The sequence below is a fragment of the Astyanax mexicanus genome, chromosome 21 (assembly GCF_023375975.1).
Source record: "Astyanax mexicanus isolate ESR-SI-001 chromosome 21, AstMex3_surface, whole genome shotgun sequence".
In the NCBI taxonomy this organism is placed as follows: domain Eukaryota; kingdom Metazoa; phylum Chordata; class Actinopteri; order Characiformes; family Acestrorhamphidae; genus Astyanax; species Astyanax mexicanus.
The window spans coordinates 35,206,935-35,218,708 of record NC_064428.1 but is presented as its reverse complement, the minus strand read 5'-3'; the positions used below and the strand labels follow the sequence as shown (position 1 = coordinate 35,218,708).

The window sequence follows — 11,774 nt, the reverse complement described above, 5'->3', positions numbered from 1 at the left end:
TAAAATTAGGTTAAAATAAAAACTTTTTTCATATCTTCATATCTTCTTAGCTAACAGTGCTAAAGTTAAAAATCAGGGGTTAAAATTGAAAATCGAGGGGCAGGACTGAGTTCTACAGGATCGTGGATTTGTGGAGCAGGTGGAGCTCAGAACCACAGTAGAAATAATGAAGCAGGAGATGTGACGTCTGTAATAAAGTGGGGTCACGCGGAGGGTCACGCGGAAGGTCACCGAGCGGCAGGAACTGGGTGCCAGTCAGTCAATAGCAGCAGAAGATGCGGAGGTCTGCATTCTTATAGCTGTGTGTGTGTGTGTGTGTGTGTGTGTGTGTGTGTGAGTGTGTGAGAGAGAGGGAGATAAGCTGCTGCTGATTCATGCTGAGTGATTAAACAGAGTGATTTATTTTAAAAGGGCTGTCAACCCAATTCTAATAATCAGAATATTGATTTTAACTATAGTGAACTGTTTAAATGCTCACGGTTAATTCACCAATAAACTATTAAAACTACTAATGACTCTTAAACCAATATTAGTGAAGCGAACCTGGACTCTGATTCATTTTAAATGCAATGTCTGTCTAACATTGGCTTTTTAACCCTTGTGTGGTGTTCATATTTTTGTTACTCGTTTACTTTGTTACTTGTATTTAATTCAGCAAAATTAAGCAATTCTACATTAAAATGCTTTACACATGCTTGCTTCACCTAAATTGCAAGCAATATAAACAGCTTACATGGTTAATATTTGCCCTTTACCTTTCTTATGTTACATTTCTTTCAAAAAGTGCTACTCTTTTTATTATTAGTTTTTTAATAAAATGTAAAAGAAAATGAATTAAACTCAAGATATGAGTAGAAACTTTGTTTAGTTTCAAATTTACAAATGAAGCAATGTTTATTAGCCCTTGGCCAAACATACTGTATGTAATATAAATGTGTGTGTGTGTGTGGGGGGGGGGGGGGGTGTACAGTGTGTGTTTATGGAAAATGTGTTTTGATATATGTTTTTCATAAAAAATGAGCCAATGCCAATGAGTTTGAGTTAGAAAAAATATTTTTTTAGTATCATTTGATGAAAAATGAAAACGGGTCCCACAGACCCGAACACCACACAAGGGCTAAGTTAACCCAATGTTGTTCTTTTTTCAACCAAAAAAAATACAACATCTGTCTAACATTGGAGCTTAAAATCTACACAATGTAATTTTCTGATGAATTATTTTGATTTCTAACCAAAATTCAACATCTGTGTAATGTTTGGTTTTCACAAGATAAGTTAAGTTGATTTTAAACCAGTTTCATTTTAAATGCAACGTCTGTCTAACTTGTGTCTTGATGCCAGTTTATTAATAAACCGAATCTATGAAAACCTTCACTTGTTTTTAACCAGATTTTAATCAAGTCTGTCATTAACAACACTGGCTTTTACAAAAAATTATTTAATGACTTATAAAATATATTATAATTCCTGAAATGTAAATATTTTTAACTAAAACATCATTAAAGCATCATTTTTTTCAGTGCACTGCGCTGTCCACTGGGGGTGGTAATTTTAACCTTCTATGGTGTATTCCTAGAAAACATAAGGAACGTAAAATACTTCAGAACTTCAGAAATGGAACGACCATTGGCGATGGGTAGTCCAGCGGTCTGAAGCACTGCCACTATAATTGGGAGCTCGCTGGTTCGAATCCCGGTCATGCAGCTTGCCATCAGCTGCCAGAGCCCAAGGAGAGCACAACTGGCAATCTACACCCAATTACAGACATGGAGTTTATTGATATTTATACAGTATATACTGCACTTTCTATATATAGACAGAGTGCCCAGTTTTACTTTAAGCAGGGAATTGGTCCAGCAGTCTGAAGCACTATTCTACCAGGAGATCGATGGTTCGAATCCCGGTCATGCAGCTTGCCATCAGCTGCCGGAGCCCTGAGAGAGCTGAACTTGTGTTCAGCTAAAACTCTCAGTATTAGAGTGTGAGTAGGTCTGCTCAAACTTTCTAATAATAACTTCCTTTTAAATTTTTTACCTCCCGGACCGTCACTATCACTCTGACATTTTTGGACCGGGTTATCACAATGTGAAAATGTCAAAATGTCAAAACCCCAAACCTGCAAACCAATTCAGCCTGATCCACAGCGCCCACCAACCAAAGCTTTAAAAGAACCACAAAAGAACCAGAGCTTTCAGAGTTTCAGCTGACATTTTAACAGCTGTAGAAAAGACACGTCAAAGTCAGCATTCCTGCAGAGCCTGTTCACACTTACTAACAGAAGAGCACAGTCTGATCAATTCACTGCTTTTTTTAAAAGACTTATTTCTACGATTATTTTCTCTCATTTTTTCCCCCTTTAAATTATCTTGCTAATTATCCCACCTATACAGCAGCTACTCAGCTATATATCCTCAATCACTAGTGATGCCGATACATGTAAAGTCAGACTCCGCCTCTTTTCGGAGGACTCGGTTCCAATACAGCTCACAGATGCAGTCTTGTGCTGATCAGCATCATCCTGGGAGTGATGAAGGGAAAGAGCACCATCTGTGCTCTCTCAGGGCTCCGGCAGCTGATGCAAAGCTGCATGACTGGGATTCGAACCGTCGATCTCCTAGTAGAATCTCATAGTAGAAGTGCTTTAGACTGCTGGACCACTCAATTCCCTGCTTAAAGTAGAGCTGGGCACTCTGTCTATATATAGAAAGTACAGTATATACTGTATAAATATCGATAAACTCCACGAGTAAAATAATAATAATAATACCCAATCCACATTGTTTAATCTGCTTTAAATGCAAAACTATGTTTGTTTAGTGGAACGTTTTCTGGACCTTTGGGACAGTTAACGTTCTTAGAATGTTCAATCTGTACAATTTTTTTGGTTGTTTGTAGAACATTTAAACATTTTTTATTTTTTTAAGGTTCACGTAACGTCATTGCAACATCACTAATCCTCTTTTCGGAGGACTCGGTTCCGACACAACAGCTCACAGATGCAGTCTTGTGCTGATCAGCATCACCCTAGGAGTGATAAAGGGAAAGAGCACCATCTGTGCTCTCTCAGGGCTCCGGCAGCTGATGCAAAGCTGCATGACTGGGATTCGAACCATCAATCTCCTAGTAGAATGTCATAGTAGATGTGCTTAAGAATGCTGGACCACTCAATTCCCTGCTTAAAGTAGAGCTGGGCACTCTGTCTATATATAGTATATACTGTATAGAAAGTACAGTATATACTGTATAAATATCGATAAACTCCATGAGTAAAATAATAATAATAATACCCAATCCACATTGTTTAATCTGCTTTAAATGCAAAACTATGTTTGTTCAGTGGAACGTTTTCTGGACCTTACAGTTATTAACGTTCTTAGAATGTTCAATCTGTACCTTTTTTATGTTTTTAGAACATTTAACCATTTTTTTTTTTATGTTTTTAGGGTTAAAGTAACGTCATTGCAACATCACTAGTGTCAATGTTTTTTGATTTTGTGTTTTTAGTTTTCGTTTTTTAACATTTCCATAACGTTGTGAGTATGTATGTATGAATCTGGCTGAGAATGTTATGTTAAAAACATTCTAATAACGTGATTTCTGTAACGCTACATGCTAACGCTCCGGGAATGTTCTTATAACGTTACATTTTATCTGAGATTTAGCTAATGCTAACAATGTTGGCATGACTGATACATTTCACAAATTTCACACTTAAACTCCAGGCTGACGTAACTTTACCTCCGTATAAAATTAATTTTACACGTAAAATATTAAATAAAGAGCTTTTAAAAATTCAAACACTGCTTTTGTTTTGTTGTATTTTATTGTTTGCTATCGCCACGGCTACGTCCCTGGCCTTATATGGCCACACAGTCCTTATAAGGATATTTTACGATATTTAAGATCATTAGTATTTAATAATTAATTAATAATGTTTATTTAGGGTTAATATTAGCAACGTTGAGTTGACAGCCCCTTTAAAACGATGCAGTTCACTTCAATGCACTTCACAGGAAGTCACCTCCACCTCCAGAGAAAGTCTTTCTCTTTCTCTCTTTTCCTCTCTCTCTCTTCTTTCCATTCGTTTCATCCAAACGTCCAATCGTTCGTCCGCAGTATCCTCCCTCCTCCAATCAGGACGAGGCTCTGCCCCCAACCCCCCACCCCCCCCACCCCCACGGCTGTAGCATTGCATGGCGGTGGCTGTATGAGGTCAGAGGTCGTAGCTGGAGCTCTCCATCGCAGCGGTGGATGGCGCCTGGTGGAGGCGGAGCTGTGCTCTGCGAGCGGGCGGAGTCGCCGGGGACGTCGAGGGCGGAGTCGCCGGGGACGTCGAGGGCGGAGTCGGGGTTCGAGGCCACACCTTCAAACAGCAGAGCGCGTCAGAGAGAGAGAGAGAGAGACAGACAGACGGACGGACGGAGGGGGAGAGAAGAGGGAGAGAAAGAGAGAGAGAGATAAGAATAAAGGACGAACGACAGACAGACAAGAAGAAGAAAAAAGAGAAGAATGAGAGAGAAAAGAGAGAGAGAGAGAGAGAGCAGGGTTTAAAGCGTGGACTGGCCAATCACTTTGAGATGTGCAGACTGGGGCTCCTGCGTCGCACCAGAGCAAGGCTCCAACTGCACGTCCTGCAGAAACACACAGAACAGGACACACACGGTGGAACCACTAATGCTGTAAATGTGTGTGTGTGTGTGTGTGTGTGTGTGTGTGTGTGTGTGTTAATGTGCATTATGTGTATTCTATGTCCTATGTGCCAATTTCCTTGTTTAAAAGTTGCAAGAAACAGTATGTGAACCCTTTGGGATTATACTTGGATTTGTGCATAAATTGGTCATTAAATGTGTTTGATCTTCATCTACGTCACAACAACAGACAAACACAGTCTGCTTAAACTAAAACCACACAAATATTATATATGTGAATGTTCTGAATCTCTTGTCAGACCTCCCCACGCATTAATCATCCTAGTAATTACAAATGACTGTTACACACTGTGGTTTATACATATGAGGTAGCTTCAGGAAAACAGGAATGTAATGCTATTTTATTTACAGATTTTTGCATGTTTTGGATTATTGTATTCTCTGTTGTATATATAGGAAAATGCAGGTTTAAATGTTTGTTTTTTTGTGACTTTTCTGTCTTTTCTAAAAATGCCGCTTCCAGTTAGTGCAATGGGTATGGGGAGGGTGGGGGGATGTTTGTTTATTGTCTATTGTAAATCAAAAGTCAATAAATGAAAGTATAATATATATATATATATATATATATATATATATATATATATATATATATATATATATATATATATATATATATATATATATTATACATACATCAGACTCTCCAAAAATGGCTCTGGTAAAGCAGGAGATGTGTTTTGGAACACTGGTTCTCTCTTTTTCTGTAATGCCATTGGCTGTAAGTGCTACTCCCATTCACCGACTGGGTCAGATATCTAGCATGCCAAATATTTGAGTCACCGACGGCTCGGCGAGCATCTTTCAATAGTTTACGTTACTGAAAGATCCCCGATTTGCCTCAGAGCTGAGTTTTTGTGGGCGATCAATGAAAACTGTGTGATCTGGATTAGAACATTACTCAAATATTCACTGTATCCCTGTAACTCTACCTCTTCACTACTTTACAACTCACAACAGCTATTAAGTGAAAGCATGAATTCTACACAGCTAACGTTATAAAACTCTCTCTCTGTCTCTCTCTCTCTCTCTCTGTCTCTCTCTCTCTGTATAAGGGCTGAAGCTCTGATGTTGTATTTAGAGTAAAACAGTGGTGTGTGTGTGTGTGTGTACGGTTGTAAAGTTTCCATTAGTGAAACAGGTTTGTGTGTGTTTGTGTGATCAGGTGATAAATGTCGTTATCTGGAGGATCTTTAACTGTTTTAACCTTCTAAAAGCTCAGTTCACAGCTTTGTATAGCTGTTCTCCTACCTGCTGCATGCTACCTACACACTTTATTTAACTCTACTTAATTCTACTTAACCTTTCTCAACTCTACTACACTCCTCTCAACCATTCTCAACCCTTCTCTGATCCTATCAACTCCTTCTTAACTCTACTCATCTCTTCTCAGCTCTACTTAACTTTTCTCAACTCAGTCCTTAGTCCTTCTCAACTGTTCTCAGCCCTTCTTAACTCTACTTAACTCTTACTCAACTATTCCCAACTCTACTCAACTCTTCTAAACTCTACTCAACTCTTCTAAACTCTACTCAACTGTACTCAACTCTTCTCAATGCTAAACTATTCTCAATTTAACTCTTCTCAACTTTTCTCAACCCTTCTCAGCTCTAGTGAACTCTTCTCAACTCAACTCTTCACAACTCTACTTAACTCTACTTTTCTCAACTCTACTCTTCTCAACTCTACTTAACTCTTCTCAACTCTACTCAGTCCTTCTCAACTCTACTCAACTGTTCTGAACTATACTCTACTCTAAAAAATACTATGTACAAAATACTGGGTATCTACGAAGCACTATGTACTAAAACTCAGTATCTAAGAAAGACTATGTACTAAATACTTAGTATCGTAGTAGACTATTTACTCAATACTGTGTATCTATAATGTACTATATACCCTGCATTAGTTAGTATTACATACAAAATACTATTTATCTAAAAAAATAAATACTAGGTATTTAGTATCACAGTGTATTTATATGTATCTGGTGTAATATCTCTGTGAGGGAGCTTATTATGAGATTAATAAACTCTGCAGACTGAAAATAATTATTCCATTCCTTTTAAGTCTTTAATCATTTCTAGAACAAACTGCATTTTAGTAAAAGCATTATTGAATCTGCTTATCTGACTGAGCTCTGAGTGAGAAATAGTGTATATAAAATAACTGTATGCTGTAATTAGTGTATTGTTATGTAACAGTGTGTTTACAGTATACTGGCCTCACAATATACCAGGTGGAGCTGACCGTCCAGTAACAGGTGGTAGAAAGGGATGGTTGGGTGGGCGGAGCCTAAACCAGGCACTTCCTCTTTCCCCGCTCTTATCTACGGTTTATAAATATGATTTATATAACCGTAAACACTGACCTGAGACCAGCCAGACTGACTGCTTTATAGACAAGAACAAGACTTTAAAACTGATTTAATAATCCAACACCCTGTAAACCAGCCTCACTCGCCCAGAGAGAGAGAGAGAGAGAAAGGGAGAGAGAGAGAGAGAAAGGGAGAGAGATAGAAAAATACATAAGAGTGAGAGAAAAATGAGTTAGACAAAGCGACAGAACAAGAGAAGGAGAGAGAGAGAGAGAAAGATCGAAATAAAGAGCATAGGAAAGATAAAGAGAAAATGAAACGATGTAATAAATACTGGGTATCTAATAAATACTATGTTTATATTATTATATTCCTAGAAAGATTACGTACTAAATACTGGGCATCTACATAATACTTTGTACTTATAAGTATATACCTAAAAAAGACTGTATACTCTAATGGGTTTCTAAAAATACTAAGTACTTATTAGTATATTCCTAGAAAGACTATATACTAAATTCTGGGCATCTACAAACAACAATGTACTCAATAACTGGATATCGAAAAATACTATGTACGAAATACTGGGTATTTAATAAATACTATGTACTCAATACTAGGTATCTAAAATACTGTGTACTAAATACTGGGTATCTAAAAATACTAAGTACTTATTAGTATATTCCTAGAAAGACTATGTGCAAAATACTGGGCATCTACAAACAACAATATACCCAATGCTCGGTATCTAAAATACTATGTCCTAAATACTGGGTATCTAAAAATACTAAGTACTTATCAGTATATTCCTAGAAAGACTACATACTAAATTCTGGGCATCTACCAAACACTCTGTATTTATTAGTGTATTCCTAGAAAGACTATGTGCAAAATACTGGGAATCTACAAAATACTATATGCTTATTAGTATATACCTAGTAAGACTACATACTAAATACTGAGCATCAACAAAATACTATGTACTCAATACTGGATATTTAAAAATACTATGTACTTATTAGCATATTCCTAGAAAGACTAGGTACTAAATGACGGGCATCTACAAAATACTATGAACTCAATACCGGGTATCTAAAAATATTACAGTTGTGGTCAAAAGTTTACATACACTTGTAAAAAAACATAATGTTATGGCTGTCTTGAGTTTTCAATAAGTTCTACAACTCTTATTTTTCTGTGATAGAGTGATCGGAACACATACATGTTTGTCACAAAAAACAGTCATAAAATTTGGTTCTTTCATAAATTTATTATGGGTCTGCTGAAAATGTCACCAAATATGCTGGGTCAAAAATATACATACAGCAACAAAATTTGTCAATTTTGGTGATGTAGCGAGTTGTGTCAATCAAATTAGCTTCATGTCATGGCCTCTTCACTTCTTGTAAGTGATTCTGATTGACTACAGCTGTTGACTTCTCATGAGCCCATTTAAATAGGGCTCATTTGACCCAGTGATTAGACTCAGCTACAAAAGCTACAATGGGAAAGTCAAAGGAACTCAGTGTGGATCTGAAAAAGTGAATTATTGACTTGAACAAGTCAGGGAAGTCACTTGGAGCCATTTCAAAGCAGCTACAGGTCCCAAGAGCAACTGTGCAGACAATTATACGCAAGTATAAAGTGCATGGAACAGTTGTGTCACTGCCACGATCAGGAAGAAAACGCAAGCTATCACATGCTGCCGAGAGGAGATTGGTCAGGATGGTCAAGAGTCAACCAAGAATCACCAAGAAGCAGGTCTGCAAGGATTTGGAAGCTGATGGAACACAGGTGTCAGTCTCCACAGTCAAGCGTGTTTTACATCGCCATGGACTGAGAGGCTGCCGTGCAAGAAAGAAGCCCTTGCTCCAGAAAAGGCACCTTAAGACTCGGCTGAAGTTTGCTGCTGATCACATGGACAAAGATAAAACCTTCTGGAGGAAAGTTCTCTGGTCAGACGAAACAAAAATTGAGCTGTTTGGCCACAACACCCAGCAATATGTTTGGAGGAGAAAAGGTGAGGCCTTTAATCCCAGGAACACCATGCCTACTGTCAAGCATGGTGGTGGTAGTATTATGCTCTGGGGATGTTTTGCTGCCAGTGGAACTGGTTCTTTGCAGAAAGTAAATGGGATAATGAAGAAGGAGGATTACCTCCAAATTCTGCAGGAAAACGTAAAACCATCAGCCCGAAGGTTGGGTCTTGGGCGCAGTTGGGTGTTCCAACAAGACAATGACCCAAAACACACATCAAAAGTGGTAAAGGAATGGCTAAACCAGGCTAGAATTAAGGTTTTAGAATGGCCTTCCCAAAGTCCTGACTTAAACCCCATTGAGAACATGTGGACAGTGCTAAAGAAACGGGTTCATGCAAGAAAACCATCACATTTAGCTGAACTGCACCAATTCTGTCAAGAAGAGTGGTCAAACATTCGACCTGAAGCTTGCCAGGAGCTTGTGGATGGCTACCAAAAGCGCCTAGTTGACGTGAAAATGGCCAAGGGACATGTAACCAAATACTAATGTTGCTGTATGTATATTTTTGACCCAGCAGATTTGGTGACATTTTCAGCAGACCCATAATAAATTTATGAAAGAACCAAATTTTATGACTGTTTTTTGTGACAAACATGTATGTGTTCCGATCACTCTATCACAGAAAAATAAGAGTTGTAGAACTTATTGAAAACTCAAGACAGCCATAACATTATGTTTTTTTACAAGTGTATGTAAACTTTTGACCACAACTGTATGTACCAAACTTTGGGTATCTAAAAATATTATTTACTTGTTAGTATATCCCTAGAAAGACTACGGACTAAATACTGGGTATTTAATATAACTATGTACTTATTAGTATATTCCTAGACAGACTACAGACTAAATACTGGCCATCTAAAAATACTATGTTTGTATTATTATATTCCTAGAAAGACTACGAACTAAATACTGGGCATCTACAAAATACTGTGTACTTATAAGTATATACCTAAAAAAGACTATATACTCAATATTGGGTTTCTAAAAATACTAAGTACTTATTTGTATACTCCTAGAAAGACTAAATACTGGCCATCTACAAAATAGGAGAAACAAACAGAGAGTGAGAAAGAGAGATAACGACAGAGAGAGAAAGAAAGAAGAATGGGGTGAGTCGAGGGCAAATCCATGTAATTCTGGCCGGTACTGCATGCAGAATTATTCCGGGAATTCCTTCAGTAAAAAGGCAGCGTTCCGGATAAAGCCTGTATTTCTGGAATTAGGTCAAAATTACACATTCCAAAAAAAAAACAAATCCTCCAAACATCTCAGCTCAGAGTTTACCTCAACACACTGTTCCACACACCAGCTGCTGATCCTCCGTACAATCACATACCACACACACGCACACACACTGCGATGCTGCACCTGCTTCTTCATAAATCGTCTTTTACAGAACAAACATTAAGCTGCTGATTCCAGATCTGAACCAACAGAGCAAAGTGCTGAGTGTCTCTGAAAGAACCCGTCAGATCCAGACCTGCTGCTCTCAGTACAGATATTAAACAGATAGATTCACACAGGTGGAGAGGATGGACACCAGTGTTTCAGGGTGCCTCCATGTCTATGTTACCTTCTGGCTCCCTCAGATTAGTTTACTACACTCTGATAATCTGATTATATTCTCTGTTCCCTGTAAATCCAGTCAGAACTGATTCATCTCTTTACCTTTTTTACAAGTTAATAACTGCCCACCTGTCCGGCCAGACACTGGTGAAACACTGACCATTGGGATCTTGTGCTACCCACTCTAGATCAGTTCTCCACCATTGTCTCTTTGGCTTGTTTCGACTTGTTTGCTTGTTTGATACTTTTCTTGTAACCATTTTTTATGTTCTATAAATCGTCTTTGCAACAACGTCAGTTCCCAAAAGTGCTGCACAAATAAATCTGATTTAATTTGGTTTCATAAAGAGGAAGAACTGGAAATAGAACTCAGTGGGCAGAGTGGAGACGCTGGACATCAAGTTCTTATTCACTAACAGAGACAGACCAGCCACTGGGACCACTAGAGGAATCCCCAGTGGACCATTCTAACTCTAATGATGAGCTGTTAGTACACAAATAAAAAGATTAAAACAGAGTGAGAGAGAGAGAGGAAATAAGAAAAGAAGACTGAATGAAGCGACAAAAATAAATAATTTAAAAGAAAGAATAAGAGAAAGAAAGAGTCTGAGTCTGTTGAAAGTCAATCTGTATCATGTCTCAAGTCTTGGTCTAGTCTTGAGTCTAATTGAGGTGAAAGAGAGAGAAGGAGAGAGAGAGAGAGACTGTGATAAAGGTAAAAAGAAAGACAAATACATAAAAGAGAGAGAGAGAAAGGATGCATAGAGAGAGAAAGAGAAATAGCATGGATAGAGAAAAATAGAACTAATAAGAGAAAGAGAGCGAGCATAGGATAGGGAGAAGAGAAAGAAATGAGGTGAGGAATTGATTCAGATAGATAGATAGATAGATAGATAGATAGATAGATAGATAGATAGATAGATAGATAGATAGATAGATAGATAGATAGATAGATAGATAGATAGATAGATAGATAGATAGAAAAAGAGTGCTAGAAAGGGAGAGAAAGAAAGCGTGTACGAACAAGAGAAAAAATAGAGAGAGTGAGAGAATGCAAAAAGAGAGAAAACAGAAACAGACCGACATACAGACAGGTGGGTAGGTAGGTAGGTAGGTAGGTAGGTAGGTAGACAGACAGACAG

At 37.9% G+C, this 11,774-nt stretch overlaps 1 protein-coding gene across 3 annotated transcripts in view; it reads right to left on the bottom strand.

Annotated features, from left to right (window-relative positions):
• Positions 1 to 1,504: 1,504 nt before the first annotated feature.
• LOC103047489 (somatostatin receptor type 5) overlaps positions 1,505 to 11,774 on the bottom strand; it is a 28,948-nt gene continuing 18,678 nt past the window's right edge. The window contains exons 3-4 of one of the 3 annotated variants that reach the window (XR_007427907.1): positions 3,355 to 4,363; positions 1,505 to 2,834 (exon numbers count right to left, since the gene is read on the bottom strand). Coding sequence is in view for 2 of the 3 variants with exons in the window: in XM_022674507.2 (XP_022530228.2) it covers positions 4,214 to 4,363 (150 nt within the window). In the remaining variant the exon portion in view is untranslated. Of the gene's footprint in view, positions 4,632 to 11,774 lie in introns of all 3 variants that reach the window. The other 2 variants (XM_022674507.2, XM_015604830.3) reach the window with 2 other exon arrangements.